This window comes from Aedes albopictus, chromosome 3 (assembly GCF_035046485.1).
Source record: "Aedes albopictus strain Foshan chromosome 3, AalbF5, whole genome shotgun sequence".
In the NCBI taxonomy this organism is placed as follows: domain Eukaryota; kingdom Metazoa; phylum Arthropoda; class Insecta; order Diptera; family Culicidae; genus Aedes; species Aedes albopictus.
Window position 1 is genome coordinate 426,795,474 of NC_085138.1, and position 19,310 is coordinate 426,814,783.

The 19,310-nt window shown below is 40.0% G+C and overlaps 1 protein-coding gene across 2 annotated transcripts; it reads right to left on the reverse strand.

Moving 5' to 3' along the window:
* Positions 1-16,514: 16,514 nt before the first annotated feature.
* Positions 16,515-18,936, reverse strand: LOC115267981 (esterase B1). 2 transcript variants are annotated; one of them, XM_029875837.2, is made up of 4 exons: positions 18,390-18,933; positions 18,068-18,325; positions 16,992-18,007; positions 16,516-16,934 (listed from the first exon to the last, which is right to left on the reverse strand). In XM_029875837.2, the coding sequence occupies exons 1-4, from the start codon at positions 18,597-18,599 to the stop codon at positions 16,712-16,714; spliced, it is 1,707 nt and encodes a 568-aa protein (XP_029731697.1). In that variant the 5' UTR covers positions 18,600-18,933; the 3' UTR covers positions 16,516-16,711. The 2 variants fall into 2 exon arrangements, with proteins under 2 accessions (XP_062716745.1, XP_029731697.1); XM_062860761.1 differs by having other exon boundaries at positions 16,515-16,934; positions 16,992-18,325; positions 18,390-18,936.
* Positions 18,937-19,310: the final 374 nt, after the last annotated feature.

The window sequence follows — 19,310 nt, forward strand, 5'->3', positions numbered from 1 at the left end:
TTAGGGTTCGGAGAAAATCCTTCGTAGCATTCAACGAAAATCCTAGTAGAATTCTGTTTTCTGTATTTCTGTATGTTTAAAGTATTCTAGAGGAATCACTCTCAGAGTTCTGAGACAACCCCTTTCAGGAGTTTAGGGAATTCCTTTCAAAGATGCTGGGGGAATGTCTTTCAGGAATCGGCTGTAATTTTCTGTTTTCTTTCAGAATTCCCGATAATTCTTCTCAGGATGCAGGGGAATCCATTCTAACAGTTTTCGTAATCCTTTTCAGGGAGAATCCTTATCAGTTTTTCGGAAAAATCCCTCTTAGGTTTCCAGATACATTTCTCTCAAGAATCTGGAAGAACCCCTCTTATGATACCTCTCAGGATTCTGGGGGAATACTTTTCGGGATTCTGGCGGAATTATTCTCAGCATTCTAAAGGATTCTACCCAGGATTTTAGGGGAGTTCTGGGAGAATACTTAAAAGGATTCTGGAGTTATTCTTCTGGGGGAATCCTATCTTCCAGAATTATGTGAGAGTATATCTCAGCATTCTCGCCCAGTAGTTTGAGGGAACCTTTCTCAGGATTCTGAAGTAATGTTTTTTAGAGTTCTAAGCTATCCTTTCCAGGGTTATGGGGCATTTCTTTTAAGTTTCTTGGGGATTTCATCTTAAAATTCCGAAAATCTTTTTTGTGAGAATCTCTCTCAGTATTCTAGATGAATTTATTTCAAGAATTTGGAAGAACCGCTCTTGCAATTCCTCTCAGGGTTCTTGGAGAATTCATGTCAGGATTCTGGGATAATCCTATTCATGATTCTGGAATAATCCCTCTTAGGATTCTGGAACATTTTGGAAGAATCTCAAGGAAAAGCTTCACTTAGGATTCTGAGACAATTAATCACAGGATTCTAGGAGAACTCCTCTCGGGACTCTTAAACAATCCGTCTCTCTTAGGATTCTAGGTAAATTCTTAAAGAGGTTCAGAGAGAATTCCTACCATGATACCGGAAGAGTCTCGCTTTTTTCTAGGTAATATCGCTCAGGATTCTGGTTTAATCATTTTTAGCATTCTGAAGAAATCTCTCTCTCTTTCTTATAATTCTAGATGAACTTTTTTCATAATTCTGGAGATTCTTGGGAAATTCCTCTCAGCAGTCTGCGGTAATTTATCCCAGTACTCTGGGATTCAGAATGCACTGTCTCAAAGTTTTATCCATGTTCGAATCAGAATCGCGAAATGTTCGATGTGCAATCTCAAATTTTGATATTGAATTTATTTAGACAAAAAAAAACATGCCATGAACTTGAACTAAATGCAGCAAACGAATCATTTTCTAATTTTGTCATATTTTATAATATCGAATCGATGTGACAAAAAACGATAGTAATTATTTTCCCCCTGAGGAAGACACTATCCCCGGTCGAAACGTCGGGTGAACAAAACAGCTCTTTTTTTAAATCCCAAGACTGCGTAGCCGTTAATCGAGAGAGTCAACCATACAGTCGTATTTCAACAGCAGTAATTTTTGGAGTAAGGAGGTACCCATCAGAGATTGTGTAAAAAAGTGTGGAACAACTAATGGTATGGTTTAGCGAGCCAAGGAGCATAATTCCCTGAAGACCCATCCAAAACAAAAATATTCAAAACGCAATCAAATTTTGGCGGATTATGTGAAAATTCGGGCTCGGAAACTGTACGACGATGTTTTGAGCAAAAATCAAAAGAGTATATCCATGGATGCTGAAACGCATGTCAAACTGGACTACAAGGCAATTCTAGGGGCACTGTTTCTTACTGTGAAGCGGGGCATGGATGTTCCAAATTCTAAGAAATCGATTTTTTTGCGAAAAAAAATTGGGAAAATGTGTTGGTTTGGTAAGCAATTTGTCAAAGTGGTATGAAATCGTCACCTTTCTTCACCGTCCCAAATATGAACGTCGAAATATACCGGAAAGAATATCTCCTTCTAAACTAATTCTGTCACTCCTCTGAAAGCACAAAGGTCCTACATTATTTCGGCCGGATTTGGCATCCTGCCACTATGCGCGTGACATATTTGACTGGTATGAAGAAAACAATGTCCAATTTGTGGAAAAGTCAATGAACCCTTTAAATTTCCCGCAAATAATGCCCATTGAGAAGTATTTGGCTTTGATGAAAAGGAAACTACGGAAAAAGAATAGGGGAGCAGAGGACGTCATCAAATTCAAGAAAAACTGGGTCAACCCAAGCAGAACCATTGACGGTGCGGTTGTCCAAAACCTTATGAAGAACACCATGAAGAAGGTGCGAGAGCTGGCAAGATCCACGAAAAATCAAATAGAAAATGATATCAAATACAGCAATATTCAAGTGTACTCATAATTAACGATACAGTCCTTGAAGCCCAAGCCGCCTCTTACATCACCACGATTTATTTACCCTTGTCCGATTCAGTGTTGTTCAAACGCCTGGAAATCTCACATGCACGTGACAGAAAGGTTGGTAACGGGTCCTAGGATGTACTGCCGAAGTTATGGATGTAGTAGGGCAACATGTTCGTGGCTGCGCATCGATTACAATCTCGAACCGAATGATTCAGAGTGGAGATCAAGACATTTACGATGTCGGCGATGGCGTGATAGAATGGAACCTGGTGTAGTGGCGTGTAAGGGAGTGCAAAGTTTGGGCCTAGGCTTAACAGAATCTCCTGTTCGTGTGGAATTCTGGAATTGGTGGCGTTGTGAATGGCTTTCTCATTGCATGTTTGCAACAGAACTACATCCATAACTCCGGGAGCAAATAGTTATTAGATTGGAGCCAACTCGTATGCAAGTAGTAACGACGTTCGGAAACTTAACTACTCTATAGATTATCGGCTACGCAGTCTTAGGGTTCAAAAAAAAAACGAGTGTTATTATTCACCTGATGTTTCGACACGGGGATAGTGTCTTCCTCAGGGGGAAACTGTAATAAGGCTTTAAACAGAGTTGTCTTTACATAATTTGTCTGATTACTTACATAAATATTATCGTTTTTGGTCAAATGTTTTGTCTAACTTTAACTGTCTCCTTTTGTGTCGTTTTTGGTACATGCTGTAAAGTGGGTGTGTTTTAAATTAATTTTGTCGTTTAAAAATCTAATTGTTTGTTACATCATGAAGGCCTGAAACGAAGTGATCAATGATGGTGGAATTCCGAATCCAACAGTGTTGAGTAATCTTCCACAAAACCATAAAAAGGGACGCCGCTATTATTGAGCTGCCTCAATAGCGTATTAGCGTATCTACGAAATTCCACAAAAGTGGTGATAAGACTCGCCCATGAGGGCGTCCACAAATTTCCTAAAAAAATTGTTAACAATAGATGTCGGTTTTTAAGCATTTGGTAAAACCAATTGGAAATCATTGAAGAAAAAATAAAGGCACGTTGGCCAGATGAACATCACGGATGTGATGATCGACAATGCGTTTTAAACATTTCAGAAGACAAGAGGTCAAACTGATAGGTCGGAAACTCTTTGCTTCATCATACTATGTACGACCCACTTTCGAAAAAAAAACTTTACAGTAATATTTCGCCAAGATTTGGGAATATACCCTGTAGAAAAACTGAAAACAAGTAGTTTTTTTTGAAAACATGTTTGAAATAATCAAATATTTTCTGAAGAAAAATGAGATATATCCCTCATCAGAGCAAGTGACATCGCCATTTCGCAAACGGAGCTCGTTCACTCGAAAATCCTTAGATTTCGCAAGGGTTTTGTTCAATCGACAGACTTCACTCAAGCTAGAAACATTTGTACAAAGGTTTTTCCAGCCGGATCGTTCAGCAGACCGGAGAGCTGTCTGGTAGGCCTTGCAAGTCTACCTGGAAGCCTCCGATCCAGCCGAACGTCGTCTGTTGCAACTCTTTCTACATTATTTCCTGAGCTTGGCCAGATCAGAGTTCCACCAAGGGATTCCCCTTCCCGAGCAGAAGGGAATAACAACAGCAGCTGTGTTATTTGGGCAAAATAACTGAATAACAGAATCGATTATTTTTAAGTTATTATCATAACATATTGTGTTATAAACTTGTCTGTCATAAGCGGCAAAATAACAAATTCCGTAACAAAAAAATGTTCCTGGAAAACCATTTCAATAACTTGTTTTGTTAGTTTCAATAACAACTTAATAACAGTGAATTCAGAAAATATTTCAATAACAAATTTTGATATTAATATGTTATTGATAATAATCGGAGAGCAGAATTTGCTATGAAACCAAACTCGTTACTAAATAAGTTATAATACTTATAATATAAAATTATTCGCTTTGTCTCACAAACCCGCCAATAACATGAGGTTCATCACTCTGACTTAAGAAATATTTTCAATTGATCGAAAAATACTATATTCAGCTTTTAATCCATTCTAAGAGATTTGAAGTCGCGAGATAATCGAACTTTAGTAATTTCTATATTATCAAATACGACGAGCTTCGATTTTAACCTGTAATTTATGCCTTAATTGTTTTCGAAGCACGTGTGACCTTTGTTTTTTTTCAGCATAGAAACTGAAGAATTTTTAGAATGCTCAACAGTTCAGCAGATTTTTTTAGGATATTGGAAATATTATACAGATTATAACAATTTCCCTGGAAAGATTGTTTAAATTCCTCCGATTTTTCTCTGGATTCAAGAGTTATGTCAAATATTCCTCTTAGATTCTACAAGAATTCCTCCATAAATTTTGCTATAATTTCTCTTGATCTTCCTCTGATGATTCCTACAGGACTTTCACCAGAATTTTTTGCAATATTTTTTTCTAACATTCCTATATTTGTTTATCTAAGAATTCTAGTCTAGTCTAGTCTAGTCTACACATACACAGCCATTCATTGAAAGAATCCTGGAAAATGATAGAATCGACTACTTCTACCATTTTTCTTGTCATTATCAATACTTGCAAGGCATCGGAGATGCATTACAAGTATTGAAGCGGCCAGGCCTACTGTGCAGCGTTATTGAATACAATTGAACAGAACTATGGAACGGCGACATCTCGTCAGCCGCTCCGTATCGTATGTGTAATAAATGTGAAGCGAAAACGTTGGGAGTGACGTTGCTAAGAAAGTTAATGTCACTCCGTTGGGGCTTCTCTTCTTCCTGGGATGGGACAAAGGTATTTATGGTATTAGCCCCTTATGTCCTGGCTCGAAAGCCTAGGTTTAAGCGCCATTGCTCGCTCTCTGAAACGAGAAGAAAATATAACCAGGAAAAACTGCTAGAGGAATCCAAGCAAGAACTCCTTTAGAAGTTATTAAATCAATCTCTCCTAAGGTTACCCCAGGAAATCATTGCCAGAAATTTCGGAAGTAACTTTAATAGAACCCAGGAAATACTATGGCTGATAATTCAAGAAAAATGCAATGATAAATATCACCAATAGCTCTTGCAAGAATCTCAAAAAGAGCTCCGTATGAACTGCAGAAGAAATAATGCGAGAAAGTCCAGGAAAAAATTCCAAAGGAAATCGAAAGGGATACTTAAAGATAGCATAGCATAGCATAGCATGAATACTTACACAAATCTTGGATGGAGTTGCAAAGCTGAATATATCCATTGACATAGCTGATGTCGCTACTATCAACAATGCCATAGACCCACTCAGCTCACACACCTGGCCAAGTCCTTGCAAGCATTTATGTAGTCCAATCATCAACTTAGAAAGAGCCCCGAACTGAAGCAGCTTCTAATAGATGATCGGATATTGAAAATAGCGAATATTCAATTTAGGGTATAAAGAGTGTAATCAGAAAGATCTCATCTAGTTCCAGTTTTTCAGTTTCCGATCATTTCCACTCAACGGACAACAGCACACAACACCACATTACTAACGAGGTTGACGAGAGATGACGGAAGTTGCACAGTTTTTACATAGATCACTTTTTCACGATGGACAATGCATTTTTTCTTCTAAATATCCTCGCAAGATCAATTTGGTTGGAAATCGCGAAACGATACTGTAAGCTTAGGAAACACAAACACAAAAAGGAGTGGCCGAGACGAAGAACGGCGGTTAAGAAACAAGATTCTGGACACCACCATCACCCACACTACTATTGTGGCCGACACGAGATCCTATCTTTCAGCGTCGACAAACACTTGCTCCCCCGTACACAACATCCCCGAAAGCCTCTCATAATAACACATCTGGGTCGCGGCAGTGCCTTTTTTTATTCATGTTTTTCTTAAGAATATGTGTTCCGCGGAGAAGGCACCGCATGCAGCACATCACAGTTTTTCCTTGCCCTTCACCATTGAGTCTGACGGGCGCTCGATGAAAAAAATTAACATCCTCACGAAATGTCACTTTTTCGGCCGCACCGCGCTCGGCGTGGCCGCACTTGATCCACTTCCGCTGATCCTCAGATGAATCTTTTTTAACGGACACAAAAAAGTCACCTAGAAAAAATCAAGAACCATTCAAGACAGAACGCGAAAAAAATCGTGTCAAGCAAAACAAAACGCGTCCGATCGCGGCGATGCTTACTTCGATCCTTTCCTATTTGTTTATCTAAGGATTCCGTCAAAAACTTCTTTTGTGTTTATCAAATGACTTTGTCATAAAATTCTTCCAAAAATTTGTCGACAGATTTGGTCATAAACTTTTCTATAAATGACACCAAAAATCTTCCAGAAATTTCTCTGAGAGTTCTTTGACGGAATCTTTCATGGATTTTCAAAGACTCCTCTAGAAATTCCTCCAGAATCCTGCGTAGAATCCCTTCAAGGGTTTCTTCAGAATTTCCTGTGATCATTAGTCCTGAAGTTCATGTTAAGATTTCTCTGAAAATTTCTTTGAGGATTTCATCATGAGTTTTTCCGAAGGATTCTCCAGGAGTTTTTCAAAAGATTCTGCCAAGAATCCTAATAATTGCTCAGAAGTATTAACTTCGGAATTTCCTTTTTAACTGAATACAAAAATGGAACAACACAAAGAGACAGGTCGTAATTGTCGAATTGTTGCTGTGATTTCGAAACATGTTACTGTTGTGCTATTGCTGATAATTTGATCAATAGTACAACAATAACTAAACTTATACTTCAACAAAATATGTTATTTAAATGTAATTTAGTTATTGTATATCAATAGCTTGATTATAACAAAATGAGGTTGTCTAACAAAATGTGTTATGGAAAAGCTATGCCTTGATAATTTAATAATAACAAAACAAGATATAAAAACAGGTTATGTGATTTCGTAGCTATAATTTGCTATACTCCTCTGCTCGGGTTGTGTTCCTAACAGACCGTAGAGGACAAGCTTCTTCAAAAGCTTTGTAGTATCAGCGGCGTCATCTAAATCACTTGAAGTGGCAATGGATGATGAGTATCCATGAAACTTGGCCACAACCAAATCAGTGAAGAGATCCCAGTTGGTTGAACGGCGGTTCCTGAAACGCAAAGTTTGCGAAGAAACATTTAAGTGTTAAAAAAAGATGTAGCGATGATAAGATAAAGATTTTTCATCTGACACATGCCAACTGGTCAACTCCTGACTTACTGTGTTTGAGCAAAGCGTTATATCTAACACTTCATCTCTAGCAGATACCATGAAGGTTGGGTGGTTGTCTATGTTAAGTAATCCAGGATCTGTACTACTTAAATATTCCATCAAAGTGGAGCCTGTCCGAGCTGTCCCAGATGATATGGTGAGCATTAGTATCACTGCCAACAATTAGCGGAAGGCTTTTGGAGGCATAATAATTATTCAGCTTCAAGTTTGAGACAAAAGAAGGGCAGCTGATTGTTTCGCAGATACACAAGGTCAACTGCGCTAATGCTCCGGTTAGCACAGTAAGGGCAAATATTGTGTAGGGTGCCTTGGTACTCCACAGCCTTCGTTTGCGATAACCATTCATTCCTAGGCACGGTAAGCATAAAGCCGCATCACACCATGAATTAGCGGTCAACTGTTGGTGGACGCTTACCACCGGAACAGGCGGTCCGTAGTGCTATGCTTAGCCATATGAACTAATCGCTATTGACACTACACAGCTATCTAGGCTGATCGGGAAAAAAGTTAATAATGAAGATCAACTTCATATGGGCCCGAAAAGCTCTAATCCATTGACCATACTAAGTAGTAATCCTCTTGGTAGGGTTGAACCATTTGAAAGATTTTCAGGTTTCAAATTCAAAGAGGAAATGAAAAACATTTCCACGTTTCCACATTCTAATTCATTCATCCGAAAAGATTGAACACTACATACTTGCAAATGGGTGAATGCTGAATGACGATGCACTAGGTTTTTGCCCGTAGCAACTGGCATTGACGGAAATCATGAACCGAGATGGTGCGATAATGCGGGATACATTCTATTCAAGCCAATGAATGTGGGTATTCGAAGCATAGAAGAATATTACACCACTGAAAAAACGAGGTCAAGCTCAGTTGATTCTCTGTGTTGAATGATTCATTTCCTTTTCAGGACATTTGAGCCAATGAAAGAATGACGTTCAATGTTGAGCAGCAAGGAACGGAAAAAAATCTCTCTATTAGCGTGGAACGTCCGTCTACTGGAGGATAGCTGGACGAAAAATGCCACTCATTGTGGCTCATTTAAGCAAATAAATGTTAGTTTTTGCCAGCAAAAGTAATTGCTTGCAATGAGAGAAATGCTTTCACTGGGTGGGATTTTTTGTGAATGGTGGTGATGGTAAACTGAGTACAAATGAAAACACTTCTGGAAATAATCTACTAAAAAAGCGGTAACTCAAACACTTTAACCTAGTGACCCCTTTCATGACGTCTTCCATGGCAATTCGCACGTCATAATTTGATTGCACACATGGTGGACTCCCTCTTCAAAAAAAAAAACAGCGTCATCATTGAATTGATAAGAAACAGAGCGTTCATCCTTCTTTAATTTACTGATAGTTCAAAACCTTGCTTGCACCATGTCTAATATACACGAATCTCACTTTTTTAGGAGAAATATAGTACATTGGAGTGTATAAGAATATTAGGAGCAATGATATTGGCGAATTCCCAATGACAAAAAGTTTAAGCAAATAATTCGCAAGTTGAACTTCTATGGCATATTAATAAATAAATAGGCCTGTCGACGTTGGTTCTAATTTTCCGACCAACTTCCAATACGACATTATTCAATTGTCTTGCTATAACCTATTCAAAAAGGTCAACTAAACTTTTCTGCACGCCACATTTCATTTGTCTGGCAACAGTCTACAACTAAATTACCGCCAGCTCGATGGAAACCCAAGCAGTACCCTACCCGAAGTGTTGAGCAAAATCAACGGCTCTGTGCATTTCTGGGCACTTTTAGCACTTATTTTCCTCCTCATGATCCAAACTCCCCTCCTTCCAAGCAAACAGTGCTTTTCCCTCGTCTACCATCTTCATCGGTACTTGAGCTGCGGAACACCGAAAGTCAAACTAGTCGCTCTCCTCCAAGCATGAATAAAACAATTTCAGAGGTACGCGCGCGCAAATTGAAAATTGAATTTCAAACAAGAGTGAGCAGCGAAATTTGCCTGGCCAATTTCACTTCCTCCGGGGTACACTTTTTGGGGCGGTCGTCGAGGGCGCTAGAACAGAAATAACAGAAAGACAGCTCCTCCAAATGGCAAGTACACAAACCAACCGTGCCACACCAGAGAGAGAGAGGGAGAATTTATTCATCAAACAATTATTTCTAATAATGCACCGAACCATTTTTGCAACACCCCCCTTGGCGAATGTTGCCCTTCGTGGTGCACCCACTTCTGTGTTATTTTCACAATCAACACTCAAACGGGCAACCGGAGTAGTTGGAAAGGTAATAAAGTGAAAAATTAATAAACCATAGCTCGCCAATGCGGCAAACCATCGTCGCTGCCGCCGCCGCCGCCCAGGGAATGCAATCTCAAACAAAACTTGTGCAGTGGGTGGGGAGTGGTGGCACCAAAAGGTCATGGTTGGGTGTATTTAGAAAGTAAATCGAACTTTGGCGAAAACAAAGCTTTCTGCAGTTTAAAAGCTAAAGGGCTTTGAATTAAAACTGTGAAAAGTTAACAGTATTGCGGCAGTATTCCAAGTTTTTCTAGACCGATTGTTGTATTGTATAAGAAGTCTCTTTTTTTTGTAAATTCAGCAAAATATGTATGAAGATTGTTCCAATAACACGACTTTCATTAATCTTCCACAAAAATGTATAAAGATTATCGCAACATATTATATTCAGCCTACTATCATTGCAACTAAATTGGTTAATTAAATACAACGCAAAACATTTGAGTTTAAGTAAATTCTTAACTTTTGAGATTTACTAAATAACGAAAATCGCTATGTAAAGTCCTCTGTAAAGTGTTCCTTAACCGCGAGCAAACAGGAGAAGATTGCCACAACTCTCCGCTGGCAGTAAGCAGGATTCTGTGGCAGACGATCCTGTGTGGACCACATTGTCTCGCTCCGAATCATTATGGAGCAAATCAATGAATTCCAAGGGTCTCTCTACCTGCTGTTCATGGATTACGAAATAGCTTTCAACCATGTAAAACACGAAAATATGTGGGGAGCCCTCAGGCGCAAGGGTGTCTCTTAGAAAATCATCGGCCTCATTCAAGCACAATACGAGGCATTTTCGTGCAGAATACTGCGCAACGGTGTCTCGCCCGATCCCTCGCAGCAGAGGCAGACCCAGAGACTCATAGCGGCGCAGCCTCTACAACGAAATTAAGCAACTCGACAGAAATTTTACCTGGCCAGAGGTCAAGGCCATGGCTGGCAATCGCCCAGGATGACGAACTTTCAATGTGGACCTCTGCACCACCATGGGTGCCCCGGATTGAAAATAAGTAGCTTTCAAGTGATATGAGGAAAATATCCTCCGGAACGCCTTTGAAACCCGATGAAACCCCTGGAACGCCCTTGAAATCCTATGAGCCCCCAATACCGTATGCGTGATAATGTTTGCACCATCGTACAAATAAGGTGCCCATATCACCTGTACACACAATGTCTTGGTTTTTATTGCATGCACGTAAGCTCTAACTCATCTCACAGTAGGCTGCGGGTAAAAAAATCCGATTTCTTAAGTTTAAAATTTGCACCATGCAGCGGTAGTCGGAACTTGTCCACGCGCAAATGTCGAAAAAGACATTTCAGGAGTGTTCAGGAGAACCGTAAAACAGTCTTATACCGAAAAAAAGCAAGGGCAACTATTCCCGAAGGTGTCCACTGGTCGTTCAAGGTTAACATGGATTAAGAAAGCTATCGCTGCCACCAAAAATAAGATTTGGGTGAATTATATGCGCTCAATGAGAAAAATGGCATAGAAATGCGAAATCAGCGACTTAACGGCATGGCATGTCGAAAAGGAAAATTACGGTGGCTTTTATGATCCTTCGACCATAGAAAAAAAACTTACATTATTACCAATGGCATCCAGGAGCTACGAGTAGCGCCATATAAGAAAGTCTTGAATTTGCCCGAACGCAACCTTCTTTTTTTTCGATTTCCGAAAAACTATCGATCCGTACCAAATTCCAGAATCAATAGTTATTATAACTTTTGTTTGTGTGTCAATGTCTACACCATGAGGCAATGTCAAAATAAAAAAATAAATTCAAAAATTGTTAATCTTGACTTTGACACTACCACGGATACTTTTCGACATTTGCGCGTGGACAAATCACGAGCTAGGTTGCCACTTAGTCATTATGCAAGTGTTAAACTAAGAAAATCAACACTTTTTATTCACAGCCTACTATGATATGAGTTATAGCTTAAATGCCTGCAAATAAAACCAATACATTGTCTTCACAAGTAAAACTGGAAATTTATTTAACGATGGTGCAAACATTATCACGCATACGGTAAAATCTCGGGAACGCCTCAGAAACCCGTTCAATACCCATGGAACGTTCCAGAATCTCCCTGAAACTTTTTGGAACACTCCTGGGACCCCTTGAAATCCCTTCAATCTCCTTTGAAACCTTTGAAACACTCATGAAGCCCCTTGATACTCCTTGGAATACCCATAGAATGCTCCTGAAACTCCATGGAACACTGATGGAACACCTCTGAAACCCTCTGTATCCCCCTGGAACACCACTTGAATGCCTTTGGGACCAGGCTTGATAATACTTTTCAGAATCAAAAGAGTTTTGCAAAATGCTCTAGAGTGGTATGTTGCTTCTGCCTCGTCGCAAGGGAGCGAACGAACCCCGATCAATGAGGTAATAAAAGCTAGTGAGAAAGAGGGGAACGAAAAAAACAACGTTTTTATTTCGGATAAAGGAGTGTGTTTTTCGAGGGCCCATATAGCCGAGGCGGTAAACGCACGGGTATTCAGCATGACCATGCTGAGGGTGACGGGTTCGATTCCCGGTCGGTCCAGGATCTTTTCGTAAAGGAAATTTCCTTGACTTCCTTGGGCATAGAGTATCTTCGTGCCTGCCACACGATATACACATGCAAAATGGTCATTGGCAGAGGAAGCTCTCAGTTAATAACTGTGGAAGTGCTCATAGAACACTAAGCTGAGAAGCAGGCTTTGTCCCAGTGAGGACGTTACGCCAAGAAGAAAGAAAGAAAGGAGTGTGTTTTGAGCCTAGCGAGTCTATATTTGAATGGAAGTGTAACTCGCGAGTGCTGTGAACGTGAGAAACCCAACAAACAGTTATAAGTGTTGGATTAACTCCACGCTGCGCGACAAGCAGCGCTCGGAGCTGTTGAAGATTTGCGTTGTGATTCCTGCGTTTTATTATCACTCCTCAGAAAATCACCGAAATTGCATTCTCATTTTCTCGCGAGGGAGTTTCTATCAAGCTTGCTTGGGACCCCCTGAGCACCCCTGAAGCCCCATGGTATGCACCTGAAACCACTTGGAACAACCCTGGAACGCCTCTGGATACCCATGAAAGCCCCTGAATCTCCATGGAACGATTTTGAAACCTCTGGAACGTCTAAGAAATCCCCTGAAACCCAAAAAACCCCCCCCTTTGGAACTCCTGGAACGTCCCTCAATAAACTCCCTGAAATCTTATGATACGCCCATCATGCCTGCTGTCGGTACCGCAGCGAGCTGATGTGTGAATCTCGGATCCATTGGAAAAACTTTTGTTGTGAGTAACGGCGGCATAGATACACAGTACTAACGGAGTACTAGTACAACAAAGTAATTAAGGTATTAGAGTTATAATCATACATGACTAAAGTTCTTCATTTCTGGAAGTTAGGTTGATCCACTTCGGCAAGGTCGATGACGATTCGTTGGTAGTAGAGGTGAGAAGAAAGAGGCTCGTAGTACGACACCACACGCCTATTATAGTAAGGTACGACGGAAGAAGGTAAACCGCCATGGTTGTCTCGGCTATTCGATTTCGGGCGTTAATCAGAATTGATGAACTAGATGATGGACGGCTGTTCATAGTACCAAGCCTCATATCTCAATACACATATTCTTCTTCGCGTAATGCACGAACACCTGCTGAAACCCCTGGGATGTCCCTGGAACGTCTTTGAAACATTCTGAAATTCCATGGAACACTTCTGGAATGCCCCTGAAACACCTTTGAACACATCTGGACTGTCTTTGAAACTTCCAGAAAAACGCCGCTGAAATTCCAGCCCCTGAGCATACTGTCATGGTAAAATCATGAGTAAAATCGTTACTCAAGGCTTCCAAATATCCTCTTTACTGGTACGCCCCCATACAAATGATTGAAATCAGAAATTTCTTTAAGATTTTTTTCAGGATTTATGAAACTTTTTCCGGATTTTTATGAAAAAAAATATCAGGCTTTCCTAGAATGATTTCAGAACAAATTCCTCCAAACATTTCTGCAGGTGTTCCCTTAGAATGCATGCCTGTCCATGTATTTCTTTAAAAATTTCCCCAGAGATTCCTCCAGATATTCTTGCAGGATTTTCTCCAGGAATTATCTTTAAATTTTCTTAAGCAGTTACCCCAGATTTTTTTCCTGAGGTTTTTTTAGGAAAATCCTTCAGGATTGCTACAGAAGTTCGTGTATGTATTTTTTTAAATTTATTTTTTCAAACATTTCTGAAGGAATTTTTACAGGAATATAATCAGAGTTTCTTCGGGATTTCTCTTGGAACTCTCGTAGAATTTTCTCAAGCGAGTCTCCTAGAAAACACTTTGGAGGATTCTTCAAAAGTATAAATCCCAGGATAACTCTTTTCACAGAGATTCGAAGACTTTTTTTTAGAAATTGCTCTAGAAAATGCCTATTGTTAGATTCTTCATATATTCAGGGATTATCCCAGGTATTTGTTCTGAAATTCCTCAAGAACATTCCAAGTGATTTTTTGGAAGATACTTCTGGGGTTTCTCCAGTCCTCCAGGGATTGGTAAGGGTTTCTTCAGGGATTCTTTCAGAAATGTTTCAAGGAAGGCTTCAGGTTTTTCTCCACATATTCTCTTAGCAATTCTATGCTCTGGCGTTTTACCAGGAATTATTTAAGAAAAGCTTTGAATTCCTTTAAAAGTTTGTTTTGGTTTTAGCAATTTCTTCAGTGGATATCTAAAGAATTAAGAATTTCTTCCACTGATTTCTCCATCGAACTCTCCAGAAATTCACACATTTGCCCCAGCCATCACTTTCTCCATTTTTTTACAGTTTCTCATTTTTTACAGAAATCAAACGGATGTATTAAATTTCTTCAGGTATTCTCTCAGGAGTTCATCCAGAAATTGCTCTCGAAATTTTCAAGAATTTCCTCTTGGAATCTCCAGGATAAGTTTAAAAATACCTCAAGACAATCATCCAGGGATTTTATTTTTATTATAAAATCTTTCAGCGATATTTTTCCAAAAATTCTCCCAGAATTTGTTTATAATTCCTGAACATCTTCTGAAACAAAAAAAAAAACTGAAGGAATATATAAAACAGTCTTTGAATCACTGAAAAAATCCCACTTAAGTTCCCAAGGAAGTTCCCAAAACTCTGAAGATGTCTCTGGAGATATTTTTGAAGGAATCACTGAAGGGATTTGAAAAGAAATCCACGCAGGATTTTTTGAAAAAAAAAAACGCTGAAGGAGATTTTGATGACACCTCTTCAGTGGAATTTCTGAGGAATATTTAAGAAGAAACTAGAAAAAATTCTTGAAGAAATCCCATGTAAAATTTCAGTAGAACTTCCTGGAAAAATAAATCGGTGGGATTCCTAGGAAAAACTATTAACGAATGTTGAGTCATGTTGGACAAATTCCTGCCGGAATTTCAATTGGAATTTCTAGAGCAATTCCTGAATAAATATCCGATTGACTCCTTGGAGAAATACCTACACAAATTTCTGAAGGAATCCCTGTAGAAAATTCTGGAAAAATTTCCGAAGGATTTTTTAAACATTCTCCTAGAAGAATTTCTGAAGCCGTGGCGGAGCTTCAGAATGAACCCATGAAAATCGATCTGATAGCATGTTTGGAGAAATATCCCTGAAACTCATTTAAAATCCCTGAAAGAACTTTTTTTAAGAAACCTTCATATATTACAATACATAACTCCTAGAGTAATGTCTGAAGTCATCCATTGAGCGATTTTAGAAAGAACATTAAAAAGATTTCTTGAAGAAATTCCCGAAAAAAAAATATGGGGGAAATACTTAACAATTTCAGAAGAACTCTACAGGAGAATTTGTGAAGGAACCCGGCCCCGTAACTTTTGAAGAATTTCTGAAGAAATCCTCGGATAAATTTTTAGAGGTACGCAGCAAAAAATCATGATATCACATATTTTTTTCTGCATATCAGTTGTGTTGTGGAAGTAAAATTCGGAGGTATTGCAGGACTGTTTAAGGGGTCTTCAGAGGGCATCATGTGCGTTACAGAGGATTCGAAAGAGTTTCAAGTGGTTTTCGGTGGCATTCCAGGTAGTTTCAGAGGATTTCCACGGGGTTCCGGAGGTGATACAGGAGCGTCTTGGGGGGTTTTAAAGGGGGTCGGTTTTCGGTGGTGCTACAAGCAATTCCAGAGAATTTTCATCGAGTTTCGGAGGCATATTGGAAGATTTCAGAGGGTCTGGTGAGGCGTTACAGTTTTTGAAAATACATTTGAGATCACCCCAACAAACATTTATGCTATACAAGAGTTAAACAAACCAAGCAAATTTAGCTTAAGAACCTGTTATTCAGCTTGTTCTGTTACTTAGGACAGCTCCTAGTTGAGCTTCAGGAAGATTTCATAATCGTTTCAAGCGGTATCAGAAAGGATTAAAGTCGTTCCAGACTGATTACGCTTGTAGCTCCGATGACCTTAAGTGAGCTCTGAGAGATTCTTAAACTAACATTGAACTCATTTTTTGATAGATTCGCTACTTTTTTCCTTCAGAAGGTTTTAAAAGAGCTTATGGAGTTTTATGTGCTCTCACGTGAGCTTCATGCTGGTTTAAGGGACACATCAATTAATTTCAGGGCGTACCAGAAGGGTTTAGAGGGGTTTCTGGAGTTTCACAAACTCTTAGGTAAGTTTCACGTTGGGCGCGGGGGTGGAGTAATTTAAGAGGCGTTTTAAGGCGTTTAAGAAGTTAAATGAGATGACTTGTGTTCAAGAAAGTGTTTAGGGCACCTTAAAATATGGAGGACTCGAGCCTTAGAACTTTTTATTATAATCTGACCAAAGCGGTCGTACAGTTTTGATGACTAGAAGATTTGAATGCAATAACATTCATAAAACTTAACCATTGCGTTGTAAAAACTTAGAGATATTTTCTGTTTATTTGGAACTCCTCTCAAACTAATCTTTTATCCTTCACCACCATTCTCAGCAGATCTTTGATATCATTACAGTTGTAGTGATACAAGCACTGATAAATGGCACCCCAAAAGGAGTGATACAAACTCCACTGATCCGACCGTATTTCGAACGCCTTATCAATATTCAGGTACTTTGGGCTTGCTGTATTTCCGTCGTATGGCGGCCATTCCAATCTTGATCCAGGGTAATTCGGTGACCTACCGAAAGAAATTTAACGTTTAAACCCCATCATGGTTAATCGACTTGAATCTTACCCGAATTTTATAAAGCTTGCAAGAAGTTGAACCGTCTGCTCGTGAATTCGCCATTCATCCCGGAACGCACTCCTATTGGCCAAAGCTTCCCTCACGTTGTAAGGTGTGAAGATGTATCCCAGTTCATCGCCGTGGATTGCACCGTAGTGCTTCACTTCATCGATGTGACCGTGGAAAGCCTTCTTGTACCAACCGAATTTCCCATCGAATTGGAACCGGAAGAAGTACGTCTCATCCGGAACCCATTTGGAGTACTCTTCCAGCAGATGTTTGTTCGGGAAGAACCAATTTGCTGTATTAGCCAGCTCCAGATAGAACACATTTTTGTCCAGTTCAACTCCGCTTCGCTCCGCTAGCTCCGCAGCTCTGTCCACTATCGCATCGATGTAGCTCTTCAAGGTTTCATTTTGGAAGTTGGGAAAGTTTTCTCCCATCCAATAGTCGTCTACGTAGCTCAGGAATAGCTCAAACTCCTCGGATGATTGACCAAACAGGAGAGGTACGTCATTGATTGGCTTTGAGCGGATCAACTCCTGCGGTGAACGTGTCACAACTGCATCCGAAGCGTCCAGTTCTGCGCTAGGAACACAGAATCCATAATTGACCGTCGCAAATTTGTAAACGATGTCACGGCTCCAGAATGACTTAAAGTCTACCGATTTCATTTGCTCGATTGAAGTGATGTTTAGTTCTTTGAAATACTGATGTGAGTAAAGACTAGCGTCGTACAAATAAGCCCATGGGGCAAGCATTGATCCTCCCAAGGCGAACGCCTGGTGGAATAGCCCTTTGGAATTTTCCGAATAAAGATGGTATGTCACTGAGGCAGCTCCAGCACTGTGGCCCATTAGGGTAACCCTGCGGGGATCTCCCCCAAAATGGTGTATATATCGCTGAACCCAGCGTAAGGCCGTTCTCTGATCCTTGAGCCCAAAGTTTCCACTTACGTTGAACTCGTCCGACCGTAGAAATCCCAGCTGGTCCAGTCGATACTGAATGCTAACAATGATGACTTCCTGTAAGATGTAACTTGCTTTGAAATACAAGAAACTTTTCACGATCGGCTTCAAACTCACATGGTCAATTAGTAGATCAACTCCGTGGAAGTCACTAGTTGACGATCCCACTGAAAAACTTCCTCCGTGGATGAACACAAGCACTGGTAACCTTTGCGAAACATCGCCGCTAGCTCCATTGGGTCGATAAACATCCAGAAACAAGCAATCCTCATCACCTAGAATTTGTGTCACGACATTGAGATCGTCCACCTGCGGACAAACATTTCCCAATTTGGTGAAATTCTGGTTGCCATGAGGTGGCAACAGTACTGGATTCTACAAATGGAAACATACTAATAACACACTCTCCATATCAGCCATCTTTCATCTCGCTTCAAACCTCGAACCGCAATGCTCCTGTCGGAGGTGCCGCATACCGGATCCCCAGAAATTCACAATAGGGATTCCCGTTGAAAGTTCGTTTGAAGCTGCCTCGTCCCGAGCTCTCTTCTTCAAATTGCACGATGCAACTGTACGCCGGTACCGGGGTTGCATTGAGGCCACACAAAACTACCACCGCCGCGAACACCGCACCAAACCGTGATAACATCTCGCTCGCACTAGTTTTGTTTACACACGCTTACTACAGCTGAACTCCCGATAGAAATGGAATCCGCGCGCGGAGAAGCAGCCCACTATCTCGCAGTCAATTACGATGCGAAACTCGTCGTCGCACTCTGTCTGTACTGAGAACGTGCGCGACGTCGTCGTCGTTGTCGTCGCCGCTGACTTCTAATCGCTCTACTTCCGATCGAGGAACTGGGTGAAATGTATACGGTCGCGGTGGTGAGCTGAATCAAAAACAACGAAATGCCCAATCTTGACCTTTCTATGTGTCTGGCTAGGCTTCGTTCTTTGAATCGGCAAATCATGCTTGACGTAGGTTGGTGATATTGGATTTGTTTGAATGCAAGGCCATTCGTATGCGATGGGGAATTTTATAATGAATAATTAATTAATTGTAAGTTGTCAAACATTGGAAATGCCATGCGTCAATTTCATGAATAAATCAAAATCTTTAGCGATAAGATAATAACGAATTCAGATTTGAACAATTAACACAATTGAACATTTGATAAGTTTTAACATAATTATGTCTTATCATTGCCGTCTTAACAACTTGATTTTCTATAACGATTTCAGCAGAATTCATACAATGTATCCTTCATAAATCTCTTTAGAATGCATTCCTGTTAATGTATTTATTTGTTATTCCTCCAAACAATCATAATAATTTGTTATCAACAGTCAAGTTCCAATA